The sequence below is a fragment of the Cetorhinus maximus genome, chromosome 2, assembly GCF_964194155.1.
Source record: "Cetorhinus maximus chromosome 2, sCetMax3.hap1.1, whole genome shotgun sequence".
In the NCBI taxonomy this organism is placed as follows: domain Eukaryota; kingdom Metazoa; phylum Chordata; class Chondrichthyes; order Lamniformes; family Cetorhinidae; genus Cetorhinus; species Cetorhinus maximus.
In genome coordinates this window covers 66,463,635-66,491,419 of record NC_135880.1, presented here as the reverse complement: position 1 = coordinate 66,491,419, position 27,785 = coordinate 66,463,635, and the positions used below count along the sequence as shown (strand labels likewise).

General features: G+C 41.7%; 1 protein-coding gene across 4 annotated transcripts in view; it reads left to right on the top strand.

Annotated features, from left to right (window-relative positions):
* Positions 1 to 27,785, top strand: part of chd1 (chromodomain helicase DNA binding protein 1) — a 222,532-nt gene that overhangs the window by 104,949 nt on the left and 89,798 nt on the right. For all 4 annotated transcript variants that reach the window (XM_078565773.1, XM_078565765.1, XM_078565793.1 and 1 more), the window contains 4 exons: positions 12,009 to 12,271; positions 12,993 to 13,218; positions 13,984 to 14,084; positions 22,781 to 22,959. In XM_078565773.1, the coding sequence (XP_078421899.1) occupies positions 12,009 to 12,271; positions 12,993 to 13,218; positions 13,984 to 14,084; positions 22,781 to 22,959 (769 nt within the window). The remainder of the gene's footprint in view (positions 1 to 12,008; positions 12,272 to 12,992; positions 13,219 to 13,983; positions 14,085 to 22,780; positions 22,960 to 27,785) is intronic.

The window sequence follows — 27,785 nt, the reverse complement described above, 5'->3', positions numbered from 1 at the left end:
TCCACCAATTCCAGCATGATGCCACCACCAAACACATCTTCCTTTCACCCCCCCTGGCGGCATTCCGTAGGGATCGTTCCCTCCGTGACACCCTGGTCCACTCCTCCATCACCCCCTACTCCTCAACCCCCACCTACGGCACCTCCCTATGCAAACGCAAAATATGCAACACCTGCCCCTTCACCTCCTCTCTCCTCCACCGTCCAAGGGCCCAAACACTCCTTTCAAGTGAAACAGCATTTCACTTGCATTTCCCCCAACTTAGTCTACTGCATTCGTTGCTCCCAATGCGGTTTCCTCTACATTGGAGAGACCAAACGCAGACTGGGTGACCGCTTTGCAGAACACCTTCAGTCTGTCCGCAAGTATGACCCAGACCTCCCTGTCGCTTGCCATTTTAACACTCCACCCTGCTCTCTTGCCCACATGTCTGTCCTTGGCTCGCTGCATTGTTCCAGTGAAGCTCAACGCAAACTGGAGGAACAGCACCTCATCTTCCAACTAGGCACTTTACAGCCTTCCAGACTGAATATTGAGTTCAACAACTTTAGATCTTGAACTCCCTCCTCCATCCCCACCCCCTTTCCGTTTCTTCCCCCTCCCTTTTGTTTTTTCCAATAATTTATATAGATATTTCTTTTCCCACCTATTTCCATTATTTTTAAATGTATTCCACCCATGGTTTATTTCACCCCACCCCCACTAGAGCTACCTTGCTTGTCCTGCTCTCCATTCTTAATTAGCACATTTTTTTAGATAATATCACCACCTTCAACACCTCTTTGTTCTTTTGTCTGTGACATCTTTTGGTTATCTCCTCCTATCACTGCTTGCTTCCCCCAACAACACCCCCCCCCCCCCTTTAAACCAGCTTATATTTCACCCCTTTCCTATTTCTACTTAGTTCTGTTGAAGGGTCATGAGGACTCGAAATGTCAACTTTGCTCTTCTCCGCTGATGCTGCCAGACCTGCTGAGTTTTTCCAGGTATTTCTGTTTTTGTTTTAGAAATATCACTTGGTTTGGATGAGATACATCCTAGTTTACTGAGAGAAGCAAGGGTTTTGTTTTATCCATTCATGGGATATGGATGTTGCTGGCTAGCCTGGCAATTGTGGAGGCTCTTCCAGTTCTCTTTGAGTATTAGGATGGTGGGAAATTGAAAATTATACTCCTCTGTACATGTTTTTTTAAAAAGGGAGAGGGTTCGATTGGGCAGCAACAGGCTAGTCAGCTCACCATCAGTGGTGGTGAAAATCTTAGAGACAATAATCTCTAGAAGAACTGATAGCAAAGGAAAAAGGAAACAGCTTCCTGGTGATGTGGGAGGCTGGAATACTGTAATCGATGAAGTCAGAGATGGAAACAAAGTTGAAAGCCATGGACTGAGTGTTAGAAACAACAGAAGGGAGATGCTGGTTGTGTCTGTAGAAGATGCAAGCTATGCATCATCAACACCCGGTTTAAAGATAATCAGAGGAAACAGTACCTTTGCAAGTTACCTGGGGATCTGAAGAGGTTCCAAATTGATTACACCCTCGCCAAGCAGAGGTATTGAAACAGCATAAAGAATTCCTGTACCTTCCCAGTTGCAGACATGGACATAGCTCATAAGCTGGCTGCCTTGAAAGTAAGAATTCAGCTGAAGAGAATCAAGAAAGGAAATCAAAAGCTACTGTAGTCACTGCTCCCAAAGCGATCTCCTCTACTTTGGGGAGACTAAATGCAGATTGGGTGACCGCTTTGCGGAATACCTTCACTCAGCCCGCAAGCATGATCCTGTCACTTGCCATTTCAACACACCATCCTGCTCTCATGCCCACATATCTGCCCTTGGCCTGCTGCAATGTTCCAGTGAAGCCCAATGCAAGCTGGAGGAACTGCACCTCATCTTCCGATTAGGCACTTTACAGCCTTCTGGACTTAACAATGAGTTCAACAACTTCAGACCATGAAGTTGCTCCTCTATCTCTACTTTTTTAATCCAATTTTTTTTAACTTTCAAATTTAATTTTAACTTTCATCTATTTTCATTCCTTTTTAAATTTATTTTTATTCATTCATTTTTTAAAATCCTTTTTCCCCAACCTTCCCCTGCTGCCCTCAGCTTCCCGCCTCCCCCAACCCCACAGGGCCATCACTCACTTGGTCCTGTGTTGTGCTTTCACAGAGCGCTCACCCTTGTTCTGCTATTTACACGTTCTGCCACTATCAGCACCTTCTTTAGTCCCTACCACTACCATTAACACTCCCTTTGTCTTGTGTCCATGACATCTTTATCTATCTCTCCTTTGCTCCCACCTATCCCTGACCTTCCGTCTTGCTTCACCTGCTCCACCCCCTCTTGAACAGTCTAAAATCCATCACATTTCTACTGTTCTTTAGCTCTGAAGAAGTCACACGGACTTGAAACGTTAACTCTGTTTCTCTCTCCACAGATGCTGCCAGACCTGAGTTTTTCCAGCATTTTATGTTTTTAAATCAGGAGCCTTGGTGGGGTAAAGAGATGTTGGGCTCTGAGGGCGTCAAGTTTTGTGAAGCCGTAAAGAAAAAGTTAAGAGATTAACAACAGTTCAGAAAGCACTTGCCAAGCTCAGTGGGATAAATTGAAAAACACCATCTTAGTAGGTGAGAAAGAAGACATCTATATGGTTGAAAGGAAAAGTGTTAGAAAGCCATGAATCTCAAAGAATGCTGAAGAAAATTGACAAAAACAGAAAATGGAAGGATAAAAACACTAACAAAGCTAAACAAACATATAGAAAACTAAACAATGAACTAAGAAGTGAGACTGACCAGGCAAGAGAGTACAGAGAATTGAAAGAACTGCAAAAGAATGAGCACAGTCTGAGAAAATAAAGGAATTGACTGGAGGAAAGAGAGGTATACAGGACAATAGTTGATAGTAAGCTGCTTATAGAACCTGAGGTAGTAAAGAATAGATGGAAAGAGTGCATTGATGACCCGAATGCAAAAGATAGCAAGTTATCAAAACAAGAGCCAGAGAAAGCACAAGACATTTCCCAGGATGATTTAGGACCCGATCCTCTACAGTGTGAAATATTTAGACCTATAAAAGAACCAAAGCCAGGATAAACAGAAGGATTTGATGGAATCTGTGGAAAAATGATAAAAGACTTGGAAAGAAGGCAACAAGAGAATTGTGTAAGGAGATGGACACCAAGAGAGAATGGCTGGAAGATTGTTTGAGGAACACAATAGCCACATCGGGGAGGAAGGTAGTTGCCATGAAATGTGAGGAGTATTGCACCATAATTTTGAATACATATGCATCTACGGTAATGTTAAAGGTCCAAGCAAATAGATTTAAAGCCAAAGCAAGCCATTACATTGGCTGTGATCAGTTTGGTTTTAGGAAGAGTTGTGAAACTAGAGGGGCTGTAGCAGTGATGAGAGTGTTAAGTGAAAGAAGAATAGAATACAAGCAAGAAGTGTACACCTTTTTTGTAGATTATGAAAAAGGATTCGACCAGGCAAATTGGCAAAAGCTGTTGAAAGTGCTGGAGGCAATCAGAGTTGACGGGGGAGAGAAAAAATGATTGTACTGCTGTAGATGGGACAGACTGCTATAATCAGGACAGTATTTGGTGAAACTGAACCTGGTGTAATCAGGCACGAGGTGAAATAAGGCTGTTTATTTTCGCCATTGCTCTTCAACATCATGGAAGCCCTGATGGAAGAAGCATCAGATGCAGTACAGAAAGGTATCAAAGTAGGAGGTCACATCTGCTTCCTTTGGACTTAGCGAGCAGAACTTAGGGCCACACTGAGTGAATGCTGAGGGAAAGCACGAGAGAAAGGGTTTTAATGGAGATTAACGTATTAGACATGGAGACGAGGGTGTGGTTGAACAGATAGCTCCAGAAATGTTGTGGTGCGTTGAGGGTCAAAGGCTAGTCAGGATTTTGAAAGTGTAGATTTTTTAATTCATTCATGGGATGTGGGTGTAACTGGCTAGTCCAGCATTTATTACCCATCCCTAAATGTCATTTAGAAGGTGGTGGTCAGCTGCCTTGTTGAACCGCTGCAGTCCATGCAGTTGTATGTGAATTGGGGGAGAGATTTTTCTGAGTGGACACAGGGTGAAATAGGGTAGGGATGGAGAAAGGAGGGGGATGTGGCTGTAGAGTGACTCAAGGAAGTGATCAGAGATGGCCTTATCTGTGATTGACAGGATGGGAGCAGTGATGTCATTTGTTTTGGCAAGATTAAGGGGGTAGCTAAGAATCTAGGTAGGAGGATTTATATGAAGGGAGAGATTAAGGAAGGGTAGGAGGACAGTGAACTCAGAGAAAATATGATGTGCTGAGCTGGAGATAGAATTCAGCCAAGATGAGAAGTCACTCATTGCAGAGGCTGAGGGCAGAAAGCAGTGAAGCTATCTCAATGAGATCATTGTCATGGCACTTGAATGGGAAATGGAGAACAAGGATTTTAAATGAAGTGAAAGAGGTAGGAAAAGTTCAGATGTTCAAAGGAGGAACAGGACACAGAGGAGTTGGGAAACCGATCAAGGTGTAAATTGATGATGAGACCCACACCACCACTGTAGCAGTTTAGACAAGGCAAGTGGTGGAAGGTCTAGCCAGGCCGGGAGTCTTCATTTAAGGGTAAGACGTTATCACCTCTCAGCCAGGTTTCCGTTAAGGCCATGCTGTCGATGGAAGTCATCCACAATAAGGTCAGGGATGGCAAAGGCCTTGTTCACAGTGAGCAGACATTCTGAACGGAGAAGTGGAGAACAGTGTGAAAGCAGATATACTGGGCAGGATGTTTGGCAATATTGTCGGAGGGGCAGTTGGGGTTGCTGCTTGTAAGGAGGCAGCAACAAGTGTCTCAATGGACTCTTCAGAGGATGCCAAGAGAGGCGGAGAGGGGCGCAGTAGGTTTATTTAAGAGGCAGTCAGCCCTGTGATGTCGGGAGGAAAGCAGGAAGGCTGAGGAGCGCTGAGGGGTTGGCAGAGGGATTTGGGAGGGCTGCATACTGGAGTGGGGAGAATGAAATGAGGCATAACAACCAGAGACAAGAATTGAGGAGGAGTAAAAGAGAAAAGCGGATGAAAAAAACGAAGAGGAAAAAAAAGTGAGGGACTCAGGGCCAGACCAGCAGCCAAAACAATCGTGCGAATAGACACAGGGAAAACTCTCAAATTGCAGAAGGCCGGGTTACATGGTATAAAAACAGAAAGTGTTGGAAAAACTCAGCAGATCTGGCAGCATCTATGGAGAGAAAGAGTTAACGTTTCAAGCCCAATATGACTCCTCTTCCCTTTCCTTTTTCAACAGCATAAAACTCATCACATTTCTACCTCTCTTCAGTTCCAAAGAAGATTCATATTAGATTCAAAACATTAACTCTGTTTCTGTCTCCACAGATGCTGCCAGACCTGCTGAGTTTTTCTAGCACTTCCTGCTTTCATTTCAGATCTCCAGGATCTGGAGTATTTTGTCTTTATCCTGGTTACATGGTATTGGTTTGATAAACCATCATGCGCTGGGCTTGTTAGCATAAGTAAAGCTCGTGGGATTAAAGAGACAATAGCTGCGTTGATGTGAATTGGCTAAGGGGCAGAAAGCAAAGAGAGAAGCGGTGAACAGTTGTTTTTCTGACCGGAGGAAAGTATACTCTGGCTTTATCCAGGAATCACTATTAGATGTATATCTTACTACCTGGAGTTGGGTATATAGGGCATAATTTCAAAGTTTTCAGATGACAGGAAACTTGGAAATCCCCTAAGCAATTAGCAGGATAGTAACAGACTTCAAGAGGACGTAGACAAACTCGTGAAATGGGCCGGCACATGGCAAATGGATATTGATGCAGAGAATTGTGAAATGATGCACCTAGGTTGGAAGAGTGAGGAGAAAGAATAAAAATTGCAAGCTAAAATTTTGAAGAGGTTGCAGGTACAAAGAGACTTGGGTTGTTTTGCACTAACCTTTGCAGGCAGAAGGATAATTTGAGAAGGCTGTTAACGTGTATGGGATCTTTGGCTTTGGCATAGAGTAGTACAGCACAGAAGTTATGTTAACCTTTTATGTAATACTGGTTAAGCATCAGCTGGAGGACTGTGTTCAGTTCTGGGCAGTACATTTTAGGGAGGATGTCAAGGCTTTAGAAAGGGTGTAGAGTGGGTTTACATGTGTGATACCAGGGATGAAGGACTTCAGTTATGTGGAGAAACTGGTGAAATGACTTGGATGAAGGGACGAAGGAATGGTTGCCAAATTTGCTGATGACACAAAGATAGGAAAGTAAATGGCGAAGAGGACGTAAGGAGGTTACAAAGTGACATAAATAGGTTAAGTGAGTGGGCAAAGATCTGGCAAATGGAATATAATGTGGACAGATGTGAAATCATTCATTTGGCAGGAAGAATAAAAAAGAAACATATTATCTAAATGGTGAGAGATTGCAGAGCTCTAGGATTCATAGGGACCTGGGTGTCCTAGTGCATGAATCACAAAAGGTTAGTACGCAGGTACAGCAGGTAATTAGGAAAGCTAATAGAATGTTATCATTTATTGTGAGGGGAATTGATTATAAAAGTAGAGAGGTTATCCTTCTAATGATCCCAGGTGAGTTTATCCCTGGACAAGTCTGATCCCAGAGTTGAACCCAGCTCGATAGATTGTAACTTTTAATTTGTTTGCTTAGATACATGGGGAGTGGCTACTGAATAGAGTCACTGGAGTCAGTTAATGAACTTTTAACGAAAGAATAGAAGATTTATTAAACCAGAAAAGTTAAACTATATTACAATACTCCTCCACACACAACTATGCCTTTACAGATGTATAGAGATTTGTGAGGATAACATAAGTTACAAATGCTATCTTATACTTTAATGTTCACAGTAAGTACACAGTCCATGTAAACCAATAGGCACCCTGTGGTCAGACACGCCACACTCCGAAACCAAGTGACAGATGTCACCTCAACTAGAATCCATGGATGTCATCACAGCTTCTTACCCACCCACCGCCACTCCAAAAAGACGTTTGTCACACCATGAACCAACCAGTCACTGTACTCTGTCTTTCACATGAGGGATTCCAATATCCACTCTCCAAGACCTTGCCTTGGAATCTTCTCCCAAATCGATGCTTTCTCTTAGACTCAGTTGTCAACAGTGCCACTGCTTCACATGCCCATAGCAAAGGTTTACAGACCTTCAGCCGTCTCTTTGGACCTTCTTGTCTCTTGCAAGCTGGTCTCACTTTAAATCTGCTTTCTGCAGCTTTTGTCCCTTTAAACCTGAAACTTGGAGCCTTTCTCGCTGCCCCATACTCTTAACTTCATTAACAGGACCTTCTCCAGGTTCTTGTCCTTCCTTTGACTAGAAAATCTTCTTTGGACTTTCTTCTTTTCCACTCGCCTGGATTTTGGGGTATTTCTTTAGCTTGGGACTTGCTATCTGTCCCTTCTAGGCTGCTCCTGCCTGGCAACAATCTTCAAAACCTGCTGAACTCCAACGGCTTCCAAAAGCAACTGTTGTTTCTAGCTTTTCTGTGTGTGTCTTTGGGAGGGACCTGCCTCTCTGGACTCCTGTTGCTAGGCAACAGCCCAATTCTTCCACCCTTGTTTATTTACCTGGAAGAGTGCTGCACTATTGGAGCTGTCACCTTTTGGATGAGTCATTAAACTACCCCCTCAGGTAGACGTAAAAGTTCACGTGACAGTTTTTTGAAGAGCAAGGGAATTCTCCACATATTTCTGGGAAATATTTAGCCCTCAGCCAACATCAAAAAAGAGATTATCTAGTCATTACTTCATTGCTGTTTCTCAGATCTTGCTATGTGCAAATTGACTGCTGCGTTTCTTACATTAGTGATTACACTTCAAAGATATTTAATTGACTGAATTGTTTGAGGCATCCTGAGGTCATGAAAGGTGCTGTATACATGTAAGTTTTTCTTTATTTGAATCAGTTTTATGCAACTGTATAATAATTTCCACCCAGTTGTATTTGAGGCCCCTTGAATCTAAATTTCAGTCAGCCTTTTAATTATTTTTTTTGTACCTGTCCACTAGTTTTTAGTGTTCTCCCTACATAGACCTGAAATCTTCCTGTTCTTCCACAGATCCTAGCTCCTTACCATTTAGAAAATTACCTTATCTATCTTTCTTGGGTTCAAAGTTAGTGACCATTGCACTACCCCACATTGAACTCCAGCTGCCACAGCTTTGCATTCTCACTGCCCCTTTGCAACTCGCTGCTCCCATTTACTTACTGTGCCACCTGGTGTCATCAGCAAATTTGGATGGACGGCTTTCTATTCCTTCATTCCAGGTAATTGATAAATTGAGTGCAGATCCCTAGGAGATGCCATTTGGCACACCCTGTCTGGACTGCAGGAATAAATCTTCAAAAAGAGGCTATTCTTAGTGAAAATGGAACCATTAATTTGCAGTTTTCATTAAGATGATAAAAAAAATGTGAGCTCTTTGCTACATTGCCAGGCTTTAGATCTGGCATAATAACCACATAGTTGTTTAATTCTATCTACACACATTTGAATTAGAGGGGAACACAGGTTTATAGGAACGGAGGAAGACAGTGGGATTAGCTTTAGATTGCCCTAGTAAAGATCTGATAGACATGGAAGTGCCATGCAGCCTCTTGTGCCGTAAACCCAATTTTTCTTTGGCGGTCCTAGTGCAAAATATGGAAGCATCAATACCTGAATGTGTAATGCTGATGTACAATAACAATTAAATTCTATTGCTGAAAAAAAAGACACGTCGAAGCTTTTCGTCTTGCACACATCAGGACACTTTGTAAGAATACCAATAAGGGGGAAAACAAGAAGTTACCTGGGCCAAGCTGCTTGGTTTAAGTTCCAAACAATACTTGGCAGTAAACTGTCAGTCACCATCACTGGTGCATTCTCCGTGGCAACACCTCTACTAATCAGAGTCCACTTGCCAACCAGTCAGCACTCTCGTATTCAGTATAAATTGTTGTTTTCCCCTTTATTGGTTTTCGTGTGCAGTGTCCTGATGAGTGCAAGATGAAAAGCTTTGACATGTCTTTTTTTTCAGCAATACTCAGGTTCTGTACTACCGAATGACTAATTAAATTTTAGTTATTTGTGTTATATGGAGACCTGTTGGAGGAAAACTTGAAGGTTGGAAAGTACTTTGTTGATATTTCACTAATTTGCTGTTAGTCTTTGCAGGTATCTAATATGTCTGATGTTTTAAGTGTGATGGCTTAGTGAGAAAATCTAATGTTTAAAGTAGTGCTGAATCCTGCAGGAACATCCCAACTTCAATAGCCAGCTTGTGTTCAGTTAGTTAATCTGAAACATGATTCCAGGAGCTGCAGATTTTTCTAAGAACTTCAGATAAGCGAATCCCAACTAACTCAGCCTGAACAAGAGCAAAATGTAGGTCAACAAAATAGTTTTGAGCTACAGACGTTCTAGGAACTAAGTCTGAACAGGAAAAGGTTTTTATGCCAAGTTCTCAAACACTGAAGATTACACCATAATGGGAAATAACCATTAAGGAGTGCATTTTAAAAAATATCCCTCTCTCTTTGGGCAGTGTGGCAAGCTGGAGCCTGGACACTGGATTCCCTTTGGTAAACTATCTAGTTGGCCATTCCTTATGTGTGATCCTGTGCAGAGGTATTGCCATGCAGTTTGAGCACTGGGCTTAAATCCTGATTCACCCAGTGCCCTCACACTTGCAGAGATTGGCTTGATGGCTATTAGGAGCAGAAACCCTGTCAGATTTCCTCCCTCGTTCTGGCTTGGCAAATCCCACCACCCTTCTGAAAAGAGTAAAATATTAAATTGCCTTACTTTGGAGTGTTCTTGTAACTTGAGGGAAAGGGTTTATCATATATCTAGGTCTGAAATTTTTCTGCACCATACGACTTGGGAAGAATTAAAATGGATATGGGCGCAAAGGATAATTGCCTTTTGGACAAGGGTAGTCTTCATTTGCAAATGAAGGTTGTATAACATATCAAATGTGATTCTTGATTCAGCATATTTATTCAGGGGTTAGTTTTTCCTGCATATTTCCAAGTATCCCCAGTTTTATTTTTAAAGAGAAGCTCATCTTTACAGAAACGAGCTATGCCAATAATTTACCAATATCCTAAGTTTTACATTCCAGTTTTTCATATTTTTTGACTTGTTTTCTTAGAACGGACAATTGTTCTTTGGAGTAACTTTTATGTCTTTCCAAGTTTTTGTGATTAATATGCAGATCATAGGGGACTTAACTGTTATATCACTGAACCTCATGCTAAGATGCTTCCTTTTGGTTGAAAGAAATGAAACAATGGGTTCCATAGTCTCATAAATGCAATGTAAAAAAGTTTCCTAAGAAGCAGAGGTCACTTTGATTGCATATCTGACTAACTTAACTTTTCATGTGGAATAGAGTTTCAACTGAAGGAATGAAGATCTTCACTAGAAGAGTCAAGATGTACCTTTTTGGGTCGTTATTGATGGAGGTTTTAAAGTTTGCCCATTTGAGACACATTTCAAAACGGTTGCAAATCTGGAGTTAGAAAAATCGCTGCCTATGAGGCCTACTCTTCTCTTATGGACTCTACCCGACCCCTAATTTTCCTGAGGTGGGCAGCTGCCCAGAGATTAACCCCCCACCCACCGGAAGAATTTTCTCCTCAAAATTGTATGCAATTGCTCAGAGTTCAAGTATAATGAGCAAACTGTACAATTAATCAGTGATCTTGGTTCCAAAGGTAGTTTGATCATCTATGAACTGGGAACTGTCAAATTTTACTCTTCAAATCCTTATTTAGTCTTTTGCAGTGTTATGATATTGGTAGAGACCAGCAACATTTTATTTTTGGAAATCTGAAAACCCAGGTACTTACTAAAAGAATGACACCAAAAGGTTTGCAGTTTAAAAAGAAGCATTTTAATACCCAAAAATCAAAGAACATGAATATTAATAACTTCACTGTCTTAAATAGTCAATGTTCAAGATATTAAAAGTACAATGAACGTAGTTACTTATACTTGCTACCAAACTTCTTAACTCAACTTCCCTTCTCCACCCAATTGATTTGCACTCCCAATAACGCAAGTCAGACACTTATCATAAATTGGAAGATTAACCACTTGAGTGCTGTTTCAAATATTCGTATAAGGGCTGAGACTTCTTGGTCCTTCTGCTTAACTCTGGAAATGTTTCCCCTTTGAATCTCCTCCAGCCATCCTACACTTGTAGACTCTCTGCTCAGTACAGGCGCTGCTAGCATCTTAAGAGTAGACACCTCAAGTCAGAACTCTCCTGGTTCTAATTCTTTAACTCTGGAACCTTGCATCTAAGAAATCTCTCTCTTCCCAGCTTTGCTATCCCGAAAGTTCAGCTCATTGTTAGGAGTCTTTCAGTTAACAAGAGTTTTACTCTCTTTTAGCCAGAGTACTAAATTTCAACAGCTTGAAAGAAATGTGTCCTGCAGCAAGCTTGTTTGAAACTAAAATAAAAACAAAAAACTACTGCGGATGCTGGAAATCCAAAACAAAAACAGAATTACCTGGAAAAACTCAGCAGGTCTGGCAGCATCGGCAGAGAAGAAAACGTCAACTCTTTTCTTCTCCGCCGATGCTGCCAGACCTGCTGAGTTTTTCCAGGTAATTCTGTTTTTGTTTGAAACTAACTGTTTGCAAACCAGAACCCTTCTTCAGATCAGAGCCACACTCAGGAACCTACTCACCCCTATAATTAACTTGTTGACCCTTTGCTATTCTATTTTTTATCTCCCAGGCAACTTGGTCTCATGAGCGGTTAGCAAGGTGTTTTACCAAAAATCCGCTATCCGAGAAACCTAGTTCTTAGAGTCGTTTTTTCCAAAAACACATGCACTAATGAAATAGTCTATCTCCCACCAAAGTATGTTTTTTAAAACCATTATTGCTTAAGAGCCTATTCCAGTCTTTTTGAGATGTCAGGAAACTATAAATGAAAACTTACAATTGTATTTTTTATAATTGCAGGATCAAAACAAAAAAAATGAAGAAAGGAAAGGGACTGAAGAGACCAGCTGAATCATCAGACGACGATGATGAAGAACATGATAAGAGGGGTTCTCGTCGTCAGGCAACAGTTAATGTTAGCTACAAGGAAGATGAGGATGCTAAAACAGATTCTGATGATTTACTTGAAATCTGTGGGGAGGATCTCCCTCCACCCCCAGAGGAAGAAGAAGAATTTGAGACATTAGAAAGAGTAATGGAATCACGAGTAGGACGGAAAGGAGGTACTTTCTAAATCTTCAAAGGAGTACTAAAATACTACATAAATAATGGCACATGGCTTGCGTATTAATTAAATAACTTTTCTTATTTAGATATAATTTAGCGTCCTCTGCATCGCCTGATGAATATGACCGTGCTAATGGACTTGCCTTCTTTGTAACTTTTGGATTAGGTTCCCACCTTGTTAGAACAGATTTATTTGCATCTGGGTACAACATTATGAATTGAAAACCTCATTATACTTATTTTAGTAAATCATTGGAAGACGATGGAATTGTGAAACAAGAGTGAGAAAGATATCAGTGCTATTTGACTTTTATCTAGCCCCTCAACGATAAGACCCTGCAGATATGGATTAATGTTCTTTTCCCCTCCAGCAAGTATTGATTTCTTGCTGAGTTACTGTCCTGCAGGGCAGTGGGCATCCCCAACATCTCGGCCCAAGCGACGATTATGTGTGAGGCTTGTCAGTACATATGGGTGTCCTGTTGTGTCACTAGCGGGAGATGGATGCAGTGGGTGTACCGCAGCCAAACTTGATAGTGTCAGCATGCAGGCAGATTCCAGCAGAGGTTATTGGGTGGCAGTCAGGGATAATTTTATTTTGTCTTGTATGATTGGTATAGCATTCAGCTTAATTGTAGAGCACTTCAGAACTTGACAATTCTTTTATTTGCAACATAAATTAAATTTTAGTTTTAAATATTTCTTATTGTTGTTTAGCAACTGGTGCTGCCACCACAACCTATGCAGTAGAGGCTGAGGGTAATCCCAATTCTGGGTTTGACCCCTTGAGGGAGGTTGGAGAACGGCAATATCTGATTAAATGGAAGGGCTGGTCCCATCTCCACAACACCTGGGAAAGTGAAGAAACACTTTTACAACAGAATACAAAAGGAATGAAGAAATTAGAGAACTATAAGAAGAAGGAGGAGGAAACCAAACGATGGTATGTAATGCAGAGAGAATCTTTCCTTCTAACAGACATAAAACTTGTTGATTTTTTTTTATTACTTATATTCTTTTGCAGATGTACACTATTCATTTCTTGTTGGAGCTCATTGTTATAGCACCAAGAATATTTTCCTGTGTGGTAACATGAAATGGGGACTTAAGTCAGTTACCATCTTCTCCTGTAGTCCAATGATACAGAACTATCTTTTTGAAGAATTGTGGTTGTTTTCCTCTAGGCTTCCTGAAGCATATGCTTATGAACTGAATTGGGAAAAACCTGAGTTTTCCAGATATAGTAACTAGCAATTTCAGCATTTGGCAAATCAGCCTGTTTAACATATGAAGACCACATGACAGTTATTTTTGGCGGATTTTGATGGCTTTTATTTTGGGGTATCTAATAGAAACAAGAGAGCGTTGTCATATGCTGAGACAGTTGTTCAGTATTTGAGTGCAGGAAGAATCCTCAGGGTATATCCAGCTTCTAATGATAACTGTATCTGCCTGGGGAGGGGCTATTTAACTTGAACTTCATGTTAATGGCAGCTTGATCCAAAAAGCAATATTGATCCCACCCGCAGAAATATAATGCAAACCTCAGGAAATATTTTGGAAGGATAAAGATTAAGATAATGGGGAAGAGAAATCCTTTTCAACTAAAGGTTTAATTATTTTGTCTCCAAGTCATTTGTAATGAGCATCTTGTTTCCCTGTAAACAAAATGTATTTTATTTGAAAACTTTTAAAATTAACTTTATAGGTTGAAAATGGCATCTCCCGAAGATATAGAATACCTCAACTGTCAACAGGAGCTGGTAGATGACTTGCACAGGCAATATCAATTTGTGGAACGAATAATTGGTAAGAGTTCATAAACAGGTACTTAATAGACTTAAACAGGCACTTAGAAAACCCCAAATATAGTATGAGTAGGACTATATTGTTTCAGCTTGTTTAGCTTGATCAAGCAGTACCACTTACCTCTGGTTATGGGTTAATGTTACAGATTCAAACCGCAGTTCAGACCTCAGCACATATGCTAGTCTAACACTCTACTGCAGGACCACAGGAGTGCTGCATTGTTGGAGGGGTGCACTTCAATTAAACATTGAACTGAGAACCTGACTGCCAACTGTGGTGGTTCAGGTAGATGTGGAAGATCTTGGGGGACTATTTAGGAGAGGATGAGGGCATTCACTAGCTGTCCTGACTAGTATTCCTCCTGCAGCCAAAATGACAAAAGATTATTTGATCATTTTTTACGCTGTTTGTGACATTTTATTATGGACAAATTAGTTGTCCATTTTTCCCACTGCTAATATTTATTGCACTTCAACAGCTAATTTGTTGGAGGTGCAATGCTTTGGAATATTTTGAGAGATGTAACAAGATACTGTATAAATACCTGTTAATTTGTTCATGTGCTTTCTTACATTGAGATATTGCCAAAAAGTAGGGGATTTGACAAGAAGCAGCAAGGATTATTCGAGTCTTCAGAAGAGCATAAATTGGTTAATAGAATGAGCAGAAAGTTGGCAGATGCAATTCAATATGAAGTGTGAGAAAATACATTCTGGAAGGAAAAGCAAAGATGCTGAAGTCACTGCAGAGAGAGACAGACCTGGGGTTTCAATACATAAAGCTTGGTTTTAATCCCTCGCATTCGACAGAGGGGACAAGCAGTTGTCGGGGTTAAAATATCAGCAACGTTGATGCTCATCTTGTTCACACCGCGTTTCCAACCCATACTCCAAGCAGCGTGCGAGGTCCTTGACCAGGCAGTTGAGACCCTCACTGACGTGCAAAAGTTAGCGTCTGATGACGTCTTTCAGACCCTGATATTTTAAGCATACGTAAAGTGCTGTCTACTGCTGGGAGAAGTGGCATGAGAAGGTAGAAGGCACCAGGGCTGATCCACTTACCTGACTATGGGGTAAGACCCCCCACCACCCACCATTGGTCCCCAGTGGTGGCCTGCTATCAAGCACACTCATGTCCATTGGTGATTTGCCAAGCATATTCACTAGCTCCTCATCATTCTCATTGAGTTTGGGTTTGACTCAGGCCTGTATTATAAAGCCCAGGAGTTAAAATGACCCTTTTCTCATGCCTATTGAAATGAGCCTGCTCAGCCCTCTGGCCTCATGCTCTAATTTCTTGAAAATGCAGGAAGATAAAGCAATGAAATAGATGAGTAACATTTTGGGTTTTACAGATGAGTAAGTAGAATACAAGAGCAAAGGTGTAATGATAAATTTGTACTCTAAACGTACTGTGTGCAGTTTGAAACCTTATCATAGAAAGGATATTAGGACTATAGAGAACATATGGCATTGATCCACTAGGTTATCAGAGATGAGAAACTATAACATAAGAGGAAAAACTCCAGATAAAGGGACTATTTCCAATTAAGCAAAGAAGAGTAAGAGTGGATTTAATAGAGATTTAATAGTCAGTGATGAGAGGATAGGATAATTATTTCATATAGAGTTTAAAGAGTGTGGCATGCTTTTCCATCAAACCTAGCTGAAGAAGAAACCGCTGCATCACAAAGAATAGATAAACATTTGAAGCAGAGAAAGATACATGGCTGTGGATAAAACAGGACAGTAGTTTTACTTTTGGATTTTTCTAGTGAAGAGCTGGCACACAAACAATGGTCTGAATGACCTCATTCTGTGCTATAAGCATTTAGGGTTTTAACTGTTTGGAATCTGGCTATCTGTAATTTAATCCACATATGTATATCCTTTGGTTTAAGTAAATTTTGGAAAATGTTTTTCTGACCAATTAGAATATTGTACTGATTAAAGCTGTAGATAATGGCTCAGGAGCCGCCACACAAATATGGTAGATATTCACCTCCGGGAAGTCTTGAGAATTATTTCTGGTACTTTGAGACCAACACAGCTCGAATGGCTTTCTGTGCTAGCACGTATTGAACCTCCAGATGCCTGCAGGGAAATGTCCACCTCAAAGAACACCACCAGCATTCCCATTCACACAGCACCTAAAAAAAAAACATACTTATCTGAAATCCCGTAATCCCTATTTGTACATACGTCACACCCCACAAACTGACGAAAGTTCCACCTCTCGTTGGCGCACCTCCTGGTTGACTGAAAACATCACCAACCACGATTTGCTAGCTGACCCGAATGGTAAAGTCCCAGATTTCAGCCTTCCACACAAAATCTGGACAACCTTCCAACAACTTGAAGATGGGGCAGGGGGGATGTGGCCACTTGCTTCACAAGTTGAACATGAGAAACAGCTCAAATTGTGACTGTGGCCATCCAAGTCAGACCATCGCCCATATACTGAACTTCTGCCTTGAGAGATACATTACTGGTTTGAAAACTAACAATAGGTAGCCAAAAAAAAAATAAAGAGGGAGAAAATAAACTTTGAGGGTAAACTAGCAAGTAATATAAAAACTGACAGTAAGAGCTTCTTTACATATATAAAAAGGAAGAGAGAGGCCAAAGTGAGCAAAGGCCCTTTAGAGAATGAGACTGGGGAAATAATAATGGGGAACCAGGAAATGGCAGAGGAATTGAATAAATACTTTACATCAGCCTTCACGGTAGAAGACACTTATGGCACTCCAAAAATACTAAATAATGAAGGGGCAAAAGTGGGGGAAGGAAATAAATACTATAATTATCACTAGAGAAAAAATACTAGGGAAATTAATGGGGCTAAAGGCTGATAAGTCCCCTGGACCTGATGGGTTGCATCCTAAGATATTAAAGGAAGTAGCTACAGAGATAGTGGATGCACTGGTAGTAATCTTCCAAGAATCCTTAGATTCTGGAAAAGCCCCAGAGGATTGGAAACCTGCAATGTAACACCCTTATTCAAAAAGGGAGACAAAAACCAGGTAACTATAGGCCAGTTAACTTAATATCCGTCATTGGAGAAACGTTAGAGTCTATTATGAAGGATGTAATAGCAGAGCATTTATAAATGCATAATATAATCAAGCAGAGTCAGCATGGCTTCATGAAGGGGAAATCATGCCTGACAAATTTATTAGAATTTTTTGAGGAGATAGCAAGCAGGATAGATAAAGGGGAACAAGTAGATGTAATATATTTGGATTTCCAAAACGTGTTTGATAAGGTATCACACATAAGGCTACTTAATAAGGCCCATGGTGTTGGGGGTAGTATATTAGCATGGATAAAAGATTGGCTAACTAATAGAAGATAGAGAGTTGGGATAAGGGGGGCATTTTTGGGATGGCAACCTGTAACTAGTGGAATGCCACAGGGATCAGTATTGGGGCCACAATTATTTACATATATATTAATGCTTTGAATGAGGGAGGTGAATGTACTATCGCCAAGTTTGCAGATGACACAAAAATAGGTGGGAAGGCAAGCGGTGAGGATGACACAGGGAGTCTACAAAGGGCTATAGAAAGGCTAAGTGAGTGGGCAAAAACTTGACAGATGGAATATAATGTGGGAAAATGTGAGGTTATGCACTTTGGCAGGAAGAATAGAGGAGCTGAATATTATTTAAATGGAGAAAGACTGCAGAAATCTGCAGCATAGCGGGATTTGGGGGACCTTGTGTATGAATCCCAAAAAGCTAGCATACAAGTTCAGCAGGTAATGGGGAAGGCAAATGGAATGTTGGCCTTTATTTCAAAGGGAATGGAGTATAAAAATAGGGAAGTCTTGCTAAAACTATACAAGGCACCAGCTAGACCACACCTAGAATACTGTGAACAGTTTTGGTCCCCTTATCTAAAGAAAGATAAACTGGCATTGGAGGCAGTCCCAAAAGGTTCACTAGGTTGATCTTGGGTATGGAGGGATTTTCTTATGAGGAGAGGTTGAGTAGGTTGGGCCTGTACTCATTGGAGTTTAGAAGAATGAGAGGCAACCTTATTACAACATATAAGATTCTTAAGGGGCTTGACAGGGCAGATGCTGAGAGGTTGTTTCCCCTTGTGGGAGAGTCTAGGACCAGAGGGCATAATCTCAAAGTAAGGGGTGGCCCATTTAAGACAGAGATGAGGAGGAATTTCTTCTCTGAGGGTGGTCAATCTGTGGAATTCTTTTCCACAGAGGGCTGTAGAGGCTGGGTCGTTAAGTATATTCAAGGCTGAGATAGACAGATTTTTAATTAGTGAGGGAATCAAGAGTTATGGGGAAAAGGCAAGAAAGTGAATTTGAGGATTATCAAATCAGCCATGTTCTCATTGAATGGTGGAGAAAACTTGATGGGCCGAATAGCCTACTTCTGCTCCTACGTCTCATGGACATCAAAACCATTCACATGGCATCATCTGAAGCCGTTGAATGTATTGATAACCTCGACATCAAACTATAACTGCTTCCCCACACATATAAATTATAAAATGGGTTACATAATTAGATTGACTATAAGAATTCTGTGGGTGCAGTGTTGTTGAAGTCTGTTCATTCTGCCCATTAAAGTTTGATGTTTGTAAGTCAATGTTTCCCTTTCATGATAAACAAGGTAAGATTTTATTTTTTCTCCTTGATATGTGGTCAACACTAGCAAGGCAGCATTTATTGCCTATCTCTACTTGCCCTGAGAAGGCACTGGTGGTATTTTACTTGAATTACTGCAATCCTAGCTTCCATGATGCTACTGGATGGAGGATTCCAGGATATTTGACCAGCGATGATGAAGGAACAGCAGTGTAGATCCAAACTCTTGGTGTTTGACTTAAAAGAAAACCTAGAATTGATAATGTTCTTAGGGTGCTGGTGCTCTTGTGCTTCTCAATGGTAGAGATAGTAAGGGAGGTAGGCATTGTCAACACCTTGGTGAATTGCTGTGGAGCATTCTGTAGATTGTTTCACTTTAGCCTTGTAGGTGTTAGAGGAGCATTGAAAAGTCAAGAGATGAGTCACTCATCACAGAATTTCTGCCCTTTTCTCATAGCCATGATATTGGTATGTTTGGTCTACTTAAGCTTGAGGGCAATGGTGAACCCCTGATGATGATGGAGAAGAATTTGGCAATAATGGTGCTGTTGAATATCAAAAAGAATGGTTGGGCTTTATCTTATTCGAGATGATTGTTACCTTGCATGAGTATTCTCTGCAACTTGTCAGCTCAAGCCTGAATGTTGTCCAGGACACACTGGAGGCTGATTTGGGCTATTTCATTGTCAAAGGAGTTGTGAATGAAGCTGTAGAGTTGTCCGTAAACACCCCTGTCTTGATCTAATGAAAGAGAGAACATTGTTGATGAAGCAGCTGAAAATGATTGAGCTGAGAACACTTCCCTGAATAATAACTGCAGTAATATAATGAGGTTGCAATGATTAACCAGTGACAGCCATGATCATCCTCCTTTTATTTCTGATATGATTTCAGCTGAGGAAGGGTTTTCTTTTTGATCTCCGTTAACTTTGATTTTACTAAGACTGCTTCATGCCATTCTCACCTAAGCACTGGCTGGATGTCAAGAGCCAGGTACTGTCACCTTTTCTCTGTCATCAAGATTGTGACCATGCCTTGGTGAAGGCTGTGGTATTTTCTGGAGCTGCATTGCTCTGGCGGAACCCAAAGTGAGTGTCAGCAGCAGCCTATTTTGAGATTAGGTGTTGCTTAATTGCCCTGTTGATGGCTTGTACCTTTACTTTACAGATGACTCGGAGGAGGTAGTGGGGTTGTAATTGGCTGGGTTGGATTTATTCTGCTTTTTTTGATGAGACGTACCTAGTCTATTTTCTACATTGTTAGGTAGGTGCCAGAGTCATAGTTTTACTGGAACAGCTTGACTAGAGGTTTCGCTAATTGTGGTGTGCTGGCTTTTAGCACCACAGTTGAAAGTTAGAAGAAACTCAACGGCAAATTATTTACAAGCAGTACGTGTTGAGATTGTTTATTGATTCACGATAACTGAATGCTGCTTGAGGATAATAAATTATTTCCACGGTATTTAGTGCTAAATAGGCTTATAACATCTGATCATGTACTTGGCAACAAATCCATGTAAAATTACAGTAATTTGATCAGAACCGAGGCCTGTTTTCATGTAATTTAAGACAACGTGACCTTTTATTGATTCTCTATTTATTCCAACTGGTTGAGCTTTGTTTTTGTAATTCAATCAATTAATATTGTACTTGTGCTCTTGTTCCCTATGAATATGCTTAGCTAATCCCCACACCCCCGCCACCCGCCCTCGTGTTTTTCAGTCTTTTTCACAATGTGTTTATCGGTCTCCTTTGACTCATGTCTGCTGCCCATTTTATTCCGCTTATGTTAAAATGTTAAAGTGGGTGTTTAAGGTCTTCTAAGAAAATCTCCAACATTTTTCCTGGTGTTCTTGGAGCTTGTTCTTTTTTAGAAGCAGATTTATTTTATGTCTTTGTCAAGTATTTGTTAAAAGAAGGGCTCTATTAAATTAAATGTTTATATTTATTAAAGCCTGAGGTCTAGAGTCTAAAGATACTTAACATTTTATAGAGCAGATGTCTGAGAAATTCCTCTGACATAAAAACTAGTAGATGCTTAGCCAAACCCATTAACTACGAATATTTTTTAAGCTGAAATGTTTAAAACACACACGTGAAAATGATTTGTTGAAAAGAACTTTTGATAATCAGCACTAAATGTGACTACTTTAAATGAACAGTTCATCCATTCCAAAAATATATATTAAGACATGATTTAATTTTTTTTATTGTATCCACGTAAAAATCTCTGAAATGCTGTAGCCACCAACTTAAAATAGAAATGAAATCACAAGTAGCAAAAAATTTAACCAAGGATACATATGGGTGATAATGTGGTAGGAAGTATCTGCTTGACCGGGACTGAAATCTGAGATCCAGTGTGAACCGAATGCAACCAGTGGATAGTGATATGGCCAAGAAGCACTTGACATGCTAGGGAATTAGCAAAAGGTTTATTAAAACCAGAACTTCCTTTGAAATGCAGCTGCAGGGCCTGAACACCAATTCAGGTCTTAAGAATAGCCCGATTTTAAAATGAAGGTTTTGGTTTGGATGATGCTGTCCTTGTAACAGGACCATTGTATGTTTTAACAAGGTAAAGCTCAGTTGGTCACATTCCCACCTCTGAGTCACAAGGAGGGCTTGAGCACAAAAATCAAGGCTGATTCTCTGGTGCAGTACTGAGAGTGTGCTGCCCTGTCAGAGGTGCCAGCTATCAGATGAGGTGTTAAACCGAAGCCCTGCCTTCCCCCTCGGGTGGGTGTAAAAGATCCCATGGCATTATTTCGAAGAAGAGCAGGGGAGTTATCCCACTCTTCTGGCCAATATTTATCACTGAATCAACATCACAAAAACAGATTATTTGATCAGTATCACTTTGCTGTTTGAGAGAGCTTGCTGTGTGCAAATTGCCTGCCTCATTTCCTACATTACAGCAGTGGCTACACTTCAGACATACTTCATTGGCTGTTAAGTGCTTTGAGACATCCAGTGGTCATGGAAAGCCCTATACAAATATAAAAGCAAAATACTGTGGATGCTGGAAATCTGAAACAAAAACAAAAATTGCTGGAAAAACTCAGCAGGCCTGACAGCATCGGTGGAGAGAAACTCTTTCTCTCCTGTATAAATATACTTTTTTTTTCTAACCCTTCAATTGCTTGACCTCTAGCAGCCAGATTTTAAAAGTGGCATTAGTGCCCCAAAGTATTTTTTTTCCATGCTGGTGCTTTAGCATAGCCTTTCCCTGGTACAGTGCTTGACATTCCAACCCAGTCCTCTCAATTGAGTATCATATTGACTTTCCGTTGTCATGAGAGTTCAGTTCATTGGGCTACAGTACTTTCAGAGCGTGATTCTACAGGGAGCTGGTGCTCATAGAAAGTAAGGTGCTTCATGATGCATCGTTGGCTCTTGTGTAGTCTGCTGTGAAGAAGAAAACCCTGTTTAAAATTTTGTGCTACTTGTGATTTTATTCTATTTTGGGCTTCACACAATGGTAAAAATTCTGAAGTAATAGAGAGGGTACAGTGTAGATTCACTCATGCTGCTTGTTTTGAAGAAATGCATATGTGAAGAAAAACCTGGAAAATTGACACTTTTGTTAGTGATTTGATAGAGGAGGTTAAAACCATGAGAAGATAGGACTGAGAGGTTAAAATCATGAAATAGTAGGACAGAGCAGGTTGAAACACTGTCTCCAGTAATTGAGGGAACTAGAATAGGGGGCATTGCTTGAAGTTTTAATGTAAAATATTAAGACTTGAGAGCAGGAAAAAGCTTTTTTTGAGTTGGGAGGCTGTTGAGTTGGTGATTGAAGCAGAGACTATGTCAAAATTTAAGAATAATTTGGTTAGATGGTTGTACAAAAGGGGCCATAATGGAATGTGAGGAAGAGTAGCCACATGGATTTGGGCGAATACCCATGTGGAGGATAAATGGCAACTGACTGTTTCTTTGTTGTAAACTCTATAATACTTCACAAAATTGTTCGACTTTCTGAGAATTATGAATATTGAACAGTATGCAAGAATGATGTGCACTGTAAATTATTGATATTTTATAAGAAAACCTTTATTTAAATAATGAGCTTATTTGTTTCCAGCACACTCCAACCAGAAATCTGCTTCGGGGCATCCAGACTACTTGTGCAAATGGCAAGGCCTTTCGTACTCTGAGTGCAGCTGGGAGGATGGTGCTCTTATGTCCCGAAAGTTTCAGTCACACATCGATGCATATACAAACCGTAACCAATCCAGATGCATCCCCTTGAAGGAGTGCAAGGTAGTTAAATTTAAACATTTGGGTTCATACAAGTTAAAATGTTTGTACATAGCTTAATAAATTAAATACTTCATTTAATACTTAATCTGGTGTATGTTACTTTTAGTTATAAAAATGATTAAGTTTGTAATATTTTCTGTAATTATAAGTAAACGAATTGGCGTTGGCATGATTTGTTTGTCTAATGTCCATTATGTCTTGACAAACTGGAAGATGATAGTATTCTTGAGATGGCCTGGCTACAACATCAGTAGTAGAAAGCAGACAGAAAAGAAGGAAAAGCTATGTTCTGTAAATCAGATGGGAACACCAATGACCAATTCGAGATGTCTGATAGGGTGTATTCAATTCATTTGCCAAAACTGAGAAAAGCATCGCTTAGCAATCCATGCTATTTTGCAGGAAGCCAGAGTACACCCATAGAAAGGTTTTATTGGCTGAAGAGCGATTTGGAATTTCCTGAAGACATAATAGGCATTACATAAATTGAAGCTCTTTCTTTCTGAATTGTGGGGATTAATGTTGACCTCGACTAGAATATTTAGCATAAACCCAGAAATGTAACAGATTCTGTAGCACGTGGCTCCCTCAGATAGGGACTCCTCAGCACAGTACTTCAGCACTGGCAATTTTTTATATTTGTTCATGGGACATTGGGCATTGGTGGCAGAGCCAGCATTCATTGCCCGTTCATATTTATCCATGAGAACTGGTGGTGAGCCGCCTTCTTGAACTGCTTCAGCCTGTGTATTGTAAGAATGCCCACAGTGCCGCTGGGAAGGCAGTCCCAGGATTTCCCACCTATCTGCTACCCTTGTCCTTCTAGATGGTAGTACTCGTGGGTTTGGAAGGTGCTGTCAAAGGAGCCTTGGTGAATTCCTGCAGTGCATCTTGTCGATGGTACACACTGCTGCTACTGTCGGTGGTGGAGGGAGTGAATGTTTATCGATGGGCTGCCAATTAAGCGGGCTGTTTTGTTCTGGACAGTATCAAGCTTCTTGAGTGTTGTGGGAGCTGAACTTATCCAGGCAAGTGGGGAGTACTCCATCACACTCCTGACTTGTGCCTTGTTGATGGTGGACTGGATTTGGGGACTCTGGGTGAGTTACTCGTCGCAGGATTCCAAGCCTCTGACCTGCTCTTATAGCCACAGCATTTATATGGCAAGTCCAGTTCAGTTTTTGGTCAATGGGAACCCCCAGGATATTGATAGTGGGGGATTCAGTAATGGTAATGCCATTGAACATCAAGGGGCAATGGTTGGATTCTGTCTTGTTGGAAATAGTCATTGCCTGACACTTGTGTGGCGCAAATGTTACTTGCCACTTGTCAGCCCAAGCCTGGATATTGTCCAGGTCTTGCTGCATTTGGACATGGACTGCTTCAGTATCTGAGGAGTCCCGACTGGTGCTGAGCATTGTGCAATCATCAGCGAACATCTCCACTTTTGACCTTATGTTGGAAGGAAGGGTCATTGGTGAAGCAGCTGAAGATGGTTGGGCCGAGGACACTACCCTAAGGAACCCCTGCAGTGATGCCCTGGAGTTGAGATGACTGACCTCCAACAAACACAACCACCTTCCTTTGTGCTAGGTATGACTCCAACCAGCAGAGAGTTTTCCCCCTGATTTCCATTGACTTCAGTTTTGCTTGGGCTCCTTGATGCCACACACTGTCAAATGCTGCCTTGATGTCACCTCATCTCTGGAGTTCAGCTCTTTTTCCGTGTTTGAGTCAAGGCCGTAATGAGGTCAGGAGCTGAGTGGCCCTGGCATCAGTGAGCAGGTTATTGCTAAGCAAGTGCCGCTTGATAGCACTGTTGATGACCCCTCCTGTTACTTTATTGATGATCGAGAGTAGATTGATGAGTGGTAATTGGCTGGGTTGGATTTGTTCAGCTTTTTGTGTACAGGACATACCTGGGCAATTTTACACATAGCTGGGTGGATGCCAGTGTTGTCGCTGTACTAGAACAACTTGGCTAGGGGCACAGCAAGTTCTGGAGCAGTATTCTTCAGTACTATTGCTGGAATATTGTCCAGGCCCATAGCCTTTGCATTATCCAGTGCCTTCAGCCGTTTCTTGATATCACGTGGAGTGAATTGAATTGGCTGAAGACTGGCATCTATGATGCTGGGGACCTCCGGAGAAGGCCGAGATGGATCATGTACTTGGCAATCCTGGCTGAAGATTGTAGCAAATGCTTCAGCCTTATCTTTTGCACTGATGTGCTTGGCTCCTCCATCATTGAGGATGGGGATATTTGTGGAGCTGCCTCCTCCAGTGAGTTGTTTAATTGCCCACCACCATTCATGATTGGATTTGGCAGGACTGCAGAGCTTAGATCTCATCCGTTGGTTGTGGGATTGCTTAGTGCTGCCTTTCACTTGCTGCATACGCTGTTTGGCATGCAAGTAGCCCTGTGTTATAGCTTCACCAGGTTGGCGCTTCATTTTTAAGTATGCCTGGTGCTGCTCCTGTCATGCACTCCTGCACTATTCATTGAACTAGGGTTGATACCCTGGCTTGAAAGTAATGGTAGAGTGGGGGATATGCCACGCCATGAGGTTACAGATTGTGTTCAAGTACAATGCTGCTGCTGATGGTCCACAGCGCCTCGTGGATGCCCAGCCTTGAGTCTTGTTTGAAACCTATCCCATTTTGCATGGTGGTAGTGCCACACAACATGATTAAGGGTATTTTCAATGTAAAGGCAGGACTTCGTCTGCACAACGACTGTGTGGTGGCCACTCCTACTGATACAGTCATGGACAGGTGCATCTGCGGCACCTCACGGTTGGTGAGGATGAGGTCAGGTATGTTTTTCCCTCCTGTTGGTTCCCTCACCTCCTGCCGCAGACTTAGTCTAGCAGCCATGTCCTTTAAGACTCGGCCAGCTCTGTCAGTAGGGGTGCTACCGAGCTACCCTTGAAGTCCTACATTGAAATCCCCCACCCAGGGTACATTCTGCACCCTTGCTACTCTTAGTGCTTCCTCCAGGTGGTGTTAAACATGAAGGAGCACTGATTCATCAGCTGAGGGAGGGCAGTCCATGGTAATCAGGATGTTTCCTTGCCTGATGCCATGAGACATCATGGGGTCCGGAGTTGATGTTGAGGATCCCCAGGGCAACGCCCTCCCGACTGTATACCACTGTGCTGCCACCTCTGCTGGGCCTGTCCTGCCCGTGGGACTGGACATACCCAGGGATGGTGAATCTGGTGTCTGGGACAATATCTGTAAGGTATGATTTCAGGCTGTTGCTTGACTAGTCTGTAAGGCAGCTCTCCCAATTTTGGCACTAGCCCCCAGACGTTACTAAGGAGGACTTTGCAGGGTGAACAGGACTTAGATTGCCGGTGTCGTTTCTGGTGCCTAAGTCAATGCCGGATGGTCCGTCTGGTTTCATTCCTTTTTTTGTGACTTTGTAGCAGTTTGTTACAACTGAGCGGCCTGCTAGGCCATTCCAGAGGGCATTTAAGAGCCTGGAGTCACCTGTAGGCCAGACCAGGTAAGGACGACAGATTTCCTTCCCTGAAGGACATTAGTGAACCAGATGGGGTTTTTACAGCAATCGACAATGGTTCCATGGTCATCATTAGACTTTTTATTGAATTCAAGATTTTTATTGAAATTTTTTTTATTGAATTCACATTCCACTATTTGCCATGGCGGGATTCGAACCCAGGTCCCAGAGCATTACCCATGGTTTCTGGATTACTAGTCCAGCCACAATACCATTATGCTCTCGCCTCCCCCTGACTTGTGCCTTGTAAATGGTGGCCAAGTTTTGGGGAATCAGGAGGTGAGATATTCTCCATAGAATTCCCAGCCTCTGACCTCAGAATTCCCAGCCTCTGACCTGCTCTTGTAGCTACAGTATTTGTATGGCTAGTTCAGTTTCTGGTCAGTGGTAACCCTCCAGGATGTTGATAGTGGGGGATTCAGTGATGGCGATGATATTGAGTGTGAAGAGGAGATGGTGAGATTCTCTCTTGTTGGAGATGATTGCCTCAACACTTGTGTGACGTGAGCGTTACTTGCCACTTAACCCAAGCCTGAATATTGTCCTGGTCTTGATGCATATGGACACGAACTGCCCCTGTATCTGAGGAGCCATAAATGGTGCTGAACGTTGTGCAATCATCCATGAATATCTTCGCTTCTGACCTTATAATGGAGGGAAGGTCATTGATGAAGCAGCTGAAGATGGTTGGGCCCAGGACACTACCTCATGGGGTCCAGAGTAGATGTTGAGACCTTTCAGGGTATCTCCCTCCCAACTGTGCCACCGCCACTGGTGGTCTGTTCTGTTGATGAAATAGGACATACCCAGGGGTGGTGATGGTGGTGCCTAGGGCATTACCTGTAGGGTATGATTTCGTGAGCATGACTATGTTGGGCTGTTGCCTCCAGATTTTGGTAAGGAGGACTTCGCAGGGTTGATGGGGCTGGGTTTGCCATTGTCGTTTCCGATGCCCTGGCTGATGCCAGATGATCCGTCTGGTTTCATTTCTTTTTTGAGACTTTGTAGCATTTTGATACAACTGAGCGGCGTGTTAGGTCACTTCAGAGTGCATTTAAGAGCCAACCACATGTCAGCCTAAGGGTAGAGGTACAGGCAACAGATTTCCTTCCCTAAAGGACATTAGTGAACCAGATGGGTTTTTGCGACAATCGACAATGGTTTCATGGTCACCATTGGACTAACTTTTAATTCCAAATTTATTAATTGATTTTAAATTCCACCAGCTGCCGTGGTGGGATTTGAATCCATGTCCCCTGAGCATTAGCCTGGGCATCTGGATTGCCAGTCCAGTGACATT